This window comes from Brienomyrus brachyistius, chromosome 19 (assembly GCF_023856365.1).
Source record: "Brienomyrus brachyistius isolate T26 chromosome 19, BBRACH_0.4, whole genome shotgun sequence".
Classification (NCBI taxonomy): Eukaryota; Metazoa; Chordata; class Actinopteri; order Osteoglossiformes; family Mormyridae; genus Brienomyrus; species Brienomyrus brachyistius.
The window spans coordinates 18,478,331-18,490,786 of record NC_064551.1 but is presented as its reverse complement, the minus strand read 5'-3'; the positions used below and the strand labels follow the sequence as shown (position 1 = coordinate 18,490,786).

Sequence of the window (12,456 nt, the reverse complement as noted above, 5' to 3'; positions counted from 1 at the left end):
GGAATTGACAAAAAGTTATGAAAACTAAATTCAATAAACTCATCCACATTTGAAATCAATATGCAAAGTATGTTTACATGCGCCACCTATGGATTATGTAAAGCTAACCGGAAGTGGGCAGCGCAGGCATTTCCGGTGACGTCAACGCGTCTGGACTCCATTAGCGGGCTGCAGCTGTTTTAGAAGAAACAACAACAAAAACGAAGAGGCGTCGCGTTTTCAGCCGGGCTGAGGGCTTTCAATCCCGGGACCTGACACCCCCTTTCCAAGCCCCGGGCATCATCGGCTTCTAACCACGGCCGCTCTCGGCGAGGAAACTCTGGCCTCCGCTTCCTCCTCCTCCGACTCGGACACCGGCGGAGCGTCGCCGCCCCCGCGGAAGAAGCACCGAGCCTCGGCGGCGGAGGGAGCAGGAGAGCCCGGGGCTGCGACGGGGACAGCGGGCCTTTCTGCAGTTGTACTGGGACTTGCGACTCCTTCGGCGACCGCTGCCATTCACGTTAACAGAAGCGCCGTTGGTAGCCTTAGCGGTAATATGATGCAGGCGAACGGGGCTGGACAGGGGCAGGATCCGGAGCTCCCCTGCCTGAGCAGCGCCCAGAACGGCGGGTCCCACTCCAACGGGCTAATTTCCAGCACCGGTACCGGGGGCACCGTTGGCACCAACAATGGGGCCCTGGCCGGAGCGCCTTCCGGGGCTGCCGCTGCCTCTAGCGCCTCGGTCTCCGGCACGGAGGTCGGGTCTTCTACGAAAAAGAAGAAGCGGCTCTCCCAGTCGGAGGAGGATGTCATCCGGCTGATCGGACAGCACCTCCACGGACTGGGGCTCAAGTAAGTTTGTGAGGGAGACACGCCACTAAGTAGCCCGAGGATGGCTAGCTTCGGACTGGCCAGGTCCTCTGACAGGCCTAGCGGACACAAGGGCATGGGGAGCAGGTCCCCGGGGGACACAGTCACTCGACACCCGCCGCCACTGCTCTCCCACAGGCCGCAGAGGGCTTATTAAAGAGCCTGTCGCGAATCGATTTTTACGGGCGGCAGTGAGCAGATAATCGGACCGATTCCCAGTGGTCACCCCTGACCGCTTTCTTTGCGTGTGTGTGTATTGTGTATGGTTTGACAACCAGGGGTCCCTCTCGTATCGGAGGGCCCACAGCACAGGGGGTTCGACTATCGCCCCCCCCCCCCCCCGGCTGCACAAACAGTGCGGTGGCAGTCCTGCTCAACCCTCGCCTTTTGCTTTAACAACATCCTCCCGGAGGCCACATCGCGATTAACGCGCAGGCCTGAAGGTACAACAGACTTCCCCCGATCATGGCGGCTGAACGAGTAGCTGCTTGCATTACAAATGTTGGCGTAGTTATGGCTGCCCTGGACGGCAATAAGGCGCCCTGCACCGAGTTCGGACAGAGCTCCTGTTGAAGGGGTCACACTGAAAACCCCCTGCGTCACTTCAGCCTTTTGCGATGATGTCATTGTGCTGGGATTCCCCCCCTCCCCCAGTAAACGGTGCACCAACTGTCAGACTATGCTGTTTCACATTAAGGGAGGGTGTGGTGCTATTTCAAACCTTTCCTTTTTTTAATGTTTGCAGTCAGACTGTGGACCTGTTGATGCAGGAGTCAGGATGCAGACTGGAGCATCCCGCAGCCACCAAGTTCCGGAACCACGTGATGGATGGCGAGTGGGATAAGGTGGGAATGGACTCCCTCATCAGTGTGTGCAGTCAGTGTGTGCAGTCTGAGTTTAATGCCTGGAACATTTTTACTGATCAGCTGCTTTTAAAGAAGCCCTGTCTTGTCAGGGGCTCATGGACTATTAATAAAATGGTGGCGCTCCATCGTTCTGGTTACTGCACTGACACACATTACCACTTGGACGATTGATATAGCAGCGTATGGTAAAGTAATGAACAGCTGAGTTTTATTTAAGCTGTTTAAGTAAAGATGCCCAGGACTGGTCGGGCCAGAGCCCATAAGATGGCCGCCGTGCCCATGTAGAGAGGTGCCTTTGAGAGGGTCTCTTAGGTTTATCTAAGTGACATAGCATGGTTTAAAAAGCTCATTGTTCTGATGGGAAGAAGCTGTGATCCTCTTAAAGAAACAGCTTAACATTTAATATATGGGAATTTAAACATGATTTAATAACTACCAGACCGTTAGATGGAGCATGCTTTACAGAAAGTCGATACCACTACAACGTTTAAACCCCCCCCCCCCCCACATATTTTTCAGTTGGCTGTACTGACCATGCTGGGTAGAGCAGCACGTTAAGCCTGAAAATCACCAGCTTGCAGAGGGCGAAGTTCTTGATACATGGCACCTCTCTGTGTCCTGATAGTCTCTGGGAATGGTGTACACTTTACTGAAAGACATATTCACACAATAAAAGATTTTGAGTCTGCAAGCCTACGAGCTTAGTATTTCATATCAAAAAATTCATTCCAGGAAACATTTTACATGCAGTTGTCGCTCTGTGACTGAACACGTAGTTGGGTGTGTTAGCTGCAGGTGCATGGTAGCTGGCCCGGTTACTTGCTGCATGGACCCACAGGGCAATGTTGTTTAGCTGTCCTGAGGTTTTTATTCTGCTGTCATCGGTGCCTCTCTAGAAGGGCCGCGACTCGGTCACACTACCTCCTCTACCTCCAGTGTGGTCTGATTGGATACCCATTCCCCGTCCTGGCGCAGTATACTGGCTGCCTCTGTCACGCCCCCTCATGTTTACAGGAGTCAGAATAACCCAGATGTCCAATCAGAGCATTGAAACATGAAGTGTGGCTCATCTAGGACCATACTCTATAGTTTTTTTTGTTCTTTTCTTTTTTTAGGCCTGCATGGCTAACGGTAGGGGTGCCATTTGAGATTTTGGGTCCAATGAAAGCATGTCGTATTGGGCCCCCAACCCAGACCAATCCTATTTTGTTCCAAGTTTTTCAGTCCGCCCCCCCCCCCCCCCCCCCCCCCCAAAATGGCATCCCTGGGGATGCTCCAGGGAATGAAAGCAACTCCAAAAATGAGGTTTAGCTACACCTGCGGCTGTCCTGTGTTTAAATTTAACTGGAGCACCATGGATGGTGAATGCATTCGTGGAGGCCTTCCTGGGAGGTTGAAGAAGCCGAACGATGTTGTGCTGCATGCAAGTCTGTCATTAGAGTGAACTTCAGTGAAGTGCTTCAGGCATTCCTCAGCAGATGAGGGGAGTGTGGGAAAGGAAAGTCCTTAGTCACCCCCATATCAGTTTGAACCAGCACAGTATGAGTGATGAGTACTTCTGGAAGCTGCAAAGTTTGTGTGGGCTCCACTCTTTAAAGGCCCAGGAGGCTGTTTCATCTAGATTAAGAACTAAGACAGAATAAAGCTTCGAGTGGGGGGGGTGGGTCAGCATGTCTCATATGACATTGTCCCTATTAAAGTGTTTATAAAATTTCTCTTGCTATTAAGTTACTTTCTCAAAATTGTCTGCCAAATCAGGTGTGTGTGTGTAGATAGTCAACAGTGGCTAGTGTGGCAGAAATGTAGGCAGTCTTGGTTTGTATATGAAGAGAATGTTTCATAAGAATAATTGGATTAACAATCACTGGAGTATAAGCAGAAGCATAAATCCCGCACTGTTCAAATAGGGCCCCCATGCACACTTACCAAGGTCAAGACTGAGTAGTGTGAGCAAAGCTAAACAATTTGCTCGGGGGTGATACCAGGCCTGAGTGGCGTGGATTACATCATCTCTGAGATGATACAGAAAGAACTTCCCCATAGACTCATGCCTGGCATAGCACCTGGTTTGATAAGCTGATCCTGCAGAGCTCAGGAAAGAGAGGAAGGTTAGCGAAGTGTCCCAATGTGGCCGGGGTCTATTTCTCAGTGCACGGCTACAATATAGCAGAAGATGACATTACTTGGAAAACCTGTTCACAGCACTGCGCTAAAGGCCTGTAGCCCCCCCCAGCAGTGATACGTGCAAGCTGTGCTGCTTTCTAGGCCTTCACAAATGCTCTCCACACTGGGAAACGCCTGTGTCGGGGGGGGGGCAGACCAGACCTGTGCGTTCACCCATATCCGATGAGCTCTGACTGGTTTTTTTTCACAAGCTGACAGAAGTTTCATGTTCCATGCAGTGTGTTTGTCATGTCCTTGTGTGTTTGCACTTCTGTGTGTTTTTAAAATGCATGGCTGAAAAACACGACCCCTGTCAATACTCTGAAATCAATTATGGCCAGCCAGGTTGCGTGTACTCTGAGCGACTGGCTGGAAACACTGACCTGCTTCTGCTGCATTCTGTACGCAGGCCGAGCACGATCTGAGTGAGCTCAAGGCCCTGATGCTTTCACCCAACGCCATCGTGGTAAGTTGGGAATCCTCTGTTCAGCCCAAACGTCGGTTAGCATGTTAGACTGTTAGCCCATCCCTGATGCAGAGACTGCAGCTGTAAGATAAAGAGAAACTTATTCACTACCGCATATATCAGCTGAAGCCATGAATCTCATTTTTCTCCCCTTTAAGGAGGTGTGTGGCTGATTAAAAGTCATGTCGTATGGGCCGTGCTGGTACATGGGGCTTTGTGACAGAGCGGGTGGGCCGCAGTGACAGGCAGTGGGGTGGGGTTGAGGTGTACCCACTAGAGGGCGCCCCAGGAGTGTGTTCCAGCTTAGGAGTTATTCCATTTGTTTGGCTGTCACTTTTCATATCACTTGTGATCCAGCCATTTGAATGGCTGCCTAAACCCCAGGTTATAGAGCAGGGGTGTCCAATCTTGCCCACAAAGGGCTGGTGTGTCTGCAGGTTTTTATATAACCGTTAGGTGAGCTGTTCAAGCCCAGGTGTGAAGTCTCTTCAGACAATCAGTCCTCTGATTAGTAATCTGATTAGGGAGTTGTGGCTCCTCTCTGCCCATCACCCAGTTATCCTGCAAGCCCCTTTTATTCAACCTCACTGACTTTTACCCTTCAGTATGGCTTCGTGTTTTCCCAGGGAAATGTTTCAAACTGGATATACTTGGGTTCAATGACTGGGCCCTTCTGGGACTTGAACCAACATCCTACAGGATATATATCCACATTCTTGACATATTTGTATTTGCGTGGGGAAGAAAGTGCGTTAGCGATGTTGTTGCAGTGGATCCCCGTGTACCGACCTTTACTGGAGCTCATGTTCTGCTCCTCCGCAGCGCATGAAGTTCCTGCTGCTGCAGCAGAAGTACCTGGAATACCTGGAGGATGGGAAGGTGCTGGAGGCCCTGCAGGTGCTGCGGGGGGAGCTGACACCGCTCAAGTATAACACGGACCGCATCCATGTTCTCAGCGGGTACGTCACCCTCCCACCCCTTCCACTCATGCCTGGCACACCCTGTCTCCCCGGTTACTGCTGCCGTTGCCTAGCACCTCAGAATCAGGAAGATCTTTATTGGCCAGGTATGTTAAACACACCAGGAATTTGTTTTGGTGGGTGAGCACCAGTATGACATGTATCATATGACGTAATTTCAGGGGAGGGTGCCTGGAACAGGATTGAGATCTACTGGATGGGTGGATGGGTGGGTAGGTGGGTTAGCCCCATTAATATGAACCGGTAAAAACACATGAAGATATGTTTGTACAAAGAATTAAGCCCTGGCTACCTTTCGCCAAGCCTGATTGAGTGTGAAGCAGCCATGCCGTCGTGTGATTGGCCGGAGATTGGTGTTGTTCGTGACAACGTCATGTTTGCCTTCCCAGGTACCTGATGTGTAGCCATGCAGAGGACCTGCGTGCCAAGGCTGAGTGGGAGGGCAAGGGAGCGGCCTCCCGCTGCAAGCTGCTGGACAAGCTGCAGAGTGAGTGCACCAACTGTGGGTCCCCGAGGACCGGTTTGGAAAACACTCCCCTAATGAATCGGCCCGCAGGGCTCTTCTCACTTTGATGGCTGCGGAGCTGACTGGCTCCCTCTAGCCAACCTGCTCGTTGACATTCACCCATTCCCCGTCTGCCTGGCAGTGCTGTGGCACCATTTAGTCAGCCAGGGAGGCCGTTTTAGTTCGCTCTCGGGTCTTATTTTTACTCTGGCCGCATCCATTACATGTGGACCTCAGGACAGGCCTCTGTGATGGACGGTCCAGTGGGTCCATATCATCACACATCTCGGGCCTGCTGGGGATCCTGATATGTTCTCAGAAGGAGTTCCTGTGATGGCCCGGCTGCCATTACCGCTGGAGGACATGAGGAATGACCCTCGGCCCTGTCCGAGGCTTCCCTTTGGGGGGAGCACAGTTTGAGCACTCTGTGAGCGTGTGCGTTCCCCGCTCACCCATCGGCGCTGTGTGTCGTCACACAGCCTACCTGCCCCCGACCGTGATGCTGCCCCCCCGCAGACTGCAGACTCTCCTGCGACAGGCGGTGGAGCTCCAGCGCGACCGCTGTCTCTACCACAACACCAAGCTGGACAGCAACCTGGACTCCGTATCTCTGCTGCTGGACCACGTCTGCAGTCGGTGCGCCCAGCCGTGCCTCCCCAGCCTCTGCCCGCCCGCCCGCCCAGCCGGCCTGGGGCAGCCCTAGCCCTGCTCACCGCCCTCTCTTCCCTCCACACAGGAAACAGTTCCCCTGCTCCACCCAGCAGATTCTGACAGAGCACTGCAATGAGGTGTGGTTCTGCAAGTTCTCTAACGACGGTACCAAGTTGGCCACAGGATCCAAAGACACCACAGTTATTATATGGCAGGTTGACCCAGTAAGTGCCAGTTCAAGGATCTGTAAATATTGTTTTTCAGGAATATACAGGAATATGGATGGTTCAAAAAATCTGTTGGACCCTAAAACTGGGTCGCCTTGCAGTTTGAACATGGAGTTGCGTTTCAAATGTGGCTTTAATAATAATCCAGAATATTATGAATGAGGCTGTGTCTCTGAGTGCAGTAGTACCCTGGTGTATGATGCCTATGTCGGTAAACAGGAAACCCACCAGTTGAAGTTGCTGAAGACGCTTGAAGGGCACGCCTATGGTGTCTCCTACCTGGCCTGGAGCCCGGACGATACCTACCTGATCGCCTGTGGTCCGGATGACTGCTCCGAGCTGTGGCTCTGGAACGTACAGGTACGGGAGATGTTCAGCACGTCATAGTACGACCTTTAGTCCATACAGGCACGTCTGGCTTTTTAACAGCGAGCTCACCTCGCTTAACAAGGTCCGTCCCTCTTGCCACCCAGACCGGTGAGCTGAGAACTAAGATGAGTCAGTCTCACGAGGACAGCCTGACCAGCGTGGCCTGGAACCCAGACGGCAAGCGCTACGTCACAGGCGGCCAGAGAGGCCAGTTCTACCAGTGTGTAAGTGACGTCCAGCTCCGTCCCCTCCATCCATACCTGTAAGGAAGGACTGAGCCCTCCATGTTTCGACTGCACGGTAGGACCTGGACGGGAACCTGCTGGATTCGTGGGAGGGTGTCCGTGTCCAGTGTCTGTGGTGTCTGGGAGACGGGAGGACGGTCCTGGCTTCTGACACACACCAGCGTATCCGTGGATACAACTTTGAGGACCTGACAGACAGGAACATGTGAGCAGGCACCGTGATCTGATTGGATAGCCGGTTGGCGGTTTTATGTACCGTTGCCCTGGGAGCTGATCGTCATGCTTCTGTATCCACAGCATCCAGGAGGACCATCCCATAATGTCTTTCACCGTTTCAAAGAACGGGCGATTAGCTTTGTTAAATGTAGCAACTCAGGTAAGGTGGCGGTGGGTCCGGGCGGTAGGGGGTCGGGGCTGGGGGTCTGAGGGCTGTGCTGCGTGCTGCTCTCACTGACCCCCTCCACCCTGCCACAGGGAGTTCATCTGTGGGACCTGCAGGACCGCGTTCTGGTCAGAAAGTACCAAGGCGTCACGCAGGGATTCTACACCATCCACTCCTGCTTTGGAGGCCACAATGAAGATTTCATCGCCAGCGGAAGTGAAGGCAGGTTCCATTTGGGCCTTTGTGAGCCATCTGCTGGGGATTAAGCGGGATGGGGGTGGGTGGGCACGCAAATCTGCTTTACTGTGGCTTGGATTTGTAGGAAGCGCAGGCCTGGCCCTCTCTGCCTGGCCCTCTCTGCCTGGCCCTCTCTGCCTGGCCCTCTCTGCCTGGCCCTCTCTGCCTGGCCCTCTCTGCCTGGCCCTCTCTGCTATCTGGCCTTGTACAGTAAACCTCATTTCACAGAATTTAGTCTTGCAGTCTGACAGATGCATGACAGTAGTGTGTGTGGAATAATTGGATTACGGTCCTTTAGGACACTTTTAGTTGTTCGGCGATGACCTCGTGGTTCCTTCAGCAATGGTGCTCGGCTGTCCTGTGAAACACGCCCACCTCCTGAGTGAGGCACGGTGATGTGCGACTAGCAGAATGTCGCTGCTTAGCAGATGGTCGCCCCAGAACGAAGCTTTCAGCGCATTGAGGGGATGTTTTGGTTACGATTCACTTCGTCGGCCGGGATGTGTTCCCACCCCCCAGCCTCCACCGCATGAAATCAGTCTATATATAAAGTTTTCCACCAAGGAGAACAGGCCCTGCAGTGTGGTGAGCACAGCCCATGTTCACTGTGTTGCACTGTTAGCCTCAGCTCCATGTGTGTGCCCCCCCTATCTCCCCCCCCCCCCCCCCCAGACCACAAGGTCTACATCTGGCACAAGCGCAGCGAGCTGCCCATAGCCGAGCTGAGCGGACACACACGCACGGTGAACTGTGTGAGCTGGAACCCGGTGCTGCCCGGCCTCATGGCCAGTGCCTCAGATGACGGCACCGTCAGGGTGTGGGGTCCGGACCCCTTCGACACGCAAGACTTGGAGACTTTGAATGGTAAGTGACCACACTGTCCCGTCCTGCGTTCATTCGTGTGTGTGCGTGCTAAGTGGATTAAAGCCTCTGCTTTTTGAGGGTTTTGGAGGATCTGCTCCCAGTTTCAGGCAGCAGAGCAACAGACGAGGCCGTGAATAATCTCTGTCCCCCCCCCCCCCCCCCTCTCTCCCCTTCTCTAGAAAACTGCAGTAGCATGTATAGTTGATGGTGATTTGGACAGGAAGACTGCTCTAAAATGATGCATAACAAAAACATGAAAAGTACGAAAAGAGAGAAAAACGAACCCAGAAAAAGAGTTGCATTTCTAACCCGGCTCTGGATGTCGGATGAATCCCCCGGAGTCCTTTTCAAGCGAATGGGAAAGAGCGGGGCTGAGCACGGCCCAGCCAGACGCAGCCAGCCACAGCCCTTGCCCAGCTCCGCGGGGCCCCACCACCACGTTTCATTCTCTCATAGCTGTGTGTTGGGGGGGGGGGGGGGCGCTGGGTTTTGTGTTCTTTCTTCTTACTAAGCGGTTAAGTTTAACAACACAGTCCACATGAAGACAAAGAGCAAAGCTTGTTTGTATTTTATAATTCTAACATTATTATGGTTTTATTTACTGTTTAACAGCATTGGATACAGTAAGTGTTAGTGTTGGAGTTGCTTTGAAAAGAAGCGATTTATCACCTCCAACACACACACTCACCCTCCTCCCCTGCTCACCCTCTACCGTCACGCCCCCAGACGATGACCTCGGCCCTGCCCTATCCGCGCCCCCCCCCCACGCCCCTTTCAGCTCTGTGTTGCTTTTCACTTGCCTGGTTCCTTATTTGCGGTGAAGTTTGGAGTCGTGGCTGCAGTGTTGCTACTCAGACTACCCCCGCTGCCCCTTTGGCCCCCATGCGCCTGGCACCGTTCTCACTAGTGACGGATCATGTCGTTCTTTCACCTCATTTAAGAGGATTTTAAACTGCGAGACTTTTAACCGAATCCTAGTCACCTGAAGGCCCCACTTTGTATAGATTTTTTTAAACAAAGGCTTTCTCCCGTTTTTTGTTTTCATTCTTCGCCATTCGAGGGGATTCTTTCGTTGCAGATGACAGTCGAGCAGGGTTGCTGGAGTGGGAGGGGCTCTGGTGGGGGGGGTGTGGGTGGCGGAGGAACATACATCCTGCATGAACACCAGCCATGTTCTCGCCCTGTGAGCATCAGTGAAAGTGGTGGTTCGACGTCCTCATTGACGGGATCTAAAGAGGCCCGCTGTCATGCATGTCTGTAGGTGGATACCGCTGAAGCGGGAGGGGCAGTTCTCGTGTGTTTGAATGCAGGCTCCAGCCCCCCCCCTCCCTCCCCCCCCCCATACCTTGCAGCAGTGGTGGCAGTATCGTATACAACTTTCTTTACTTTGTTTTCCATATGTAATGACTATTTGCTATGGACTGATATTAAATGTTTCAAAAGACTGCTTTTCCGTCTGTTTTATGGTTTTCTTTATTTTTGACTGTTTTTGTTCACTTTTTGTTGGACCTTTTTCCCTTCATTATATTAAAATATAACCTTCCATCGGTTCTCAATCTTATTTTTTTGCATCACCCCCCTTCGTCTCTGAGTGTATGTGTTAGTGTGTGTGTGTGAGAGAGAGAGAGAGAGATCTGTACACTTGCCCACTCGGACTGTGGGAAAGATGGACTACACAATGTTGTAGAGAAAAGGAAAGAAACATTGAGCTAACCCTTCAGGTTGGAGTGGCCTGCCGTTGGATCCCTGTGTGACTGAGGCAACTAGTGAGACCAAGAGTGCAAACACTTAATGCATATCCTACACAAAGAACCATCAGTACTCGCAGTCACCCTGCTGTCCCCTCTCCTCTGCCCGTGGACCTTTAAGGCAATTCACAGTTCAGGAGGGGGAGGAGCTCTCAGCTGATTCCTTACTTTGATGGTCCTTAAACACAATTGTGCTGCAGTGTGCCGGGTCCGATGGTCTGGGATGTACAAATGGTACCGGCCCGGGTTCCAGGATCTCTCTGCATTAATGTGTTATTCCAAAAGTGATTGTATTGTTTTTTTGTAATGTTGTGTAGGAGAAGTGTTATGTATGCATATTTTCAATAAAGCATTCAGGGTTTTGAGAAAGAGCCATGCAGTGTTGCGAGCACCTCAAGAAAGACTGATGGATGGCAAGAAAAGCACTAGGAGAAAATCAGATTTAAAGCTGCTCTCTTTTCATCTGAGTTCCTGAGAAAGTCACTATCTAGAGCTGAGAATATGAAGCCTGTGGCCCCAGAATTTAAGCTGACTACTGTGCAATTCAGGGTTTTATACTAATAACCCTCATCTATTGCATGCTAGTGCAGAGCTAAACTAATGAGAATGTTAAAGTGCTGTAGCTGTTCCCGTCTGCACAATGTGACACAAGCCTCCTGTTCATATGTTGGTCTCACCCACACTACAGGTGGCTTTGGAGGCAGCGTCCTGCTGCTTCTCCAGTTAAACATAGTGCCTGCAGTTGTGTAGATCGATGTTTCCCAACCCAGTCCGGAGGAACCCCCAGACAGACCACGTTTTTGCTCCCTTCCAGCACCTGAAACAAGAATGTGGAGGAGCTGGGAGGGAGCAAAAAGATGGACTGTGTGGGGGTCCTGAGGATTGGGTTGGGAAACGCTGGTCTAGGTTATGCTGTTGGCTGAAAAGGCTGTCCAGTGTTGAGACTGAAATCTGTAACACTGCCACACCTCATTCAGCTCAGCACTGCACTGTGACAGCCTCTCTCTGCCAATCAGGATGCTTGCTTTGTCAAGGCAATGAAGCTTGATTGGCCCTCAGGAGGATTTTCATCCCATACAGAAAGCAAGGTTTCAAAAGCTTATGAAATGTTTCATGGTCATAAACAACATATAACGATAAAAAAAAAACAATAACGTGCATACTATTTATTCTGTATAAACCAATAAGTCAAAACATTGTGAGTATCCCCAGGTGACGTGAATAAATTTGACTATTTCATAAAAACAGTGCATGGCAAGGTCTGGGATATATTTGTAAGATGGCATTTACTGCTCAAAGTCGTTATGTTGAATACAGAGGAACTGGATAAAAATCTGAGCCAGATTTTTATCTGACTGCATATTAAGCAACACAAAGCCACAAGAGAAAGTACAGCAGTCAAAAGAGATATACTCAGGATTTAGGAGCTCAGTAACACAATAATCTAACAAAAGAGAAATAATGACTGCTAATTAAGTAAAAATTGTTCATGAGCAAACACACCCCACTACCCTCTAACTGAGCCAATCTTTTCAGTTTCATACAGAGCTGGGTCATTATCAGAATCTCTTGAAAGAATATGTGTATATGACTCGAGTCTATACCAGGGCTGTTCATATCACGGTCCTCAAAGTCCAAGCCCTGCTGATTCTCCAGCCTTCCTTTACCTGGGAACCAGGTATGAAGCCTCTGTGGCCAGTCAGAATCAGTAATCATTAAACTAACTGCCTGGGTGAACTGAGAACAAGGCCTAGATTTCGAATCAAGGTCCAGATTTAAAGAGCCCTGGTCTGGAGCTATTAAACTGAGGAAGGCTGCATAAGTGGAAATTAGCGGGAGAACATTTTAAAATGAATCTGAGGAAGCACTTCTTTACACAGCGTGTAATCGGAGGCTAAAATCCT

The 12,456-nt window shown here is 51.1% G+C and overlaps 1 protein-coding gene across 1 annotated transcript; it reads left to right on the top strand.

Annotated features, from left to right (window-relative positions):
* The first annotated feature begins 233 nt into the window (after nt 1-233).
* On the top strand, nt 234-10,921 carry LOC125714470 (WD repeat-containing protein 26). The gene is made up of 14 exons (XM_048985120.1): nt 234-831; nt 1,595-1,694; nt 4,288-4,344; nt 5,167-5,303; nt 5,714-5,811; nt 6,309-6,465; nt 6,566-6,704; nt 6,927-7,067; nt 7,181-7,300; nt 7,381-7,526; nt 7,619-7,697; nt 7,796-7,925; nt 8,613-8,804; nt 8,984-10,921. The coding sequence occupies exons 1-14, from the start codon at nt 536-538 to the stop codon at nt 9,007-9,009; spliced, it is 1,818 nt and encodes a 605-aa protein (XP_048841077.1). The 5' UTR covers nt 234-535; the 3' UTR covers nt 9,010-10,921.
* The last annotated feature ends 1,535 nt before the right edge of the window (nt 10,922-12,456 follow it).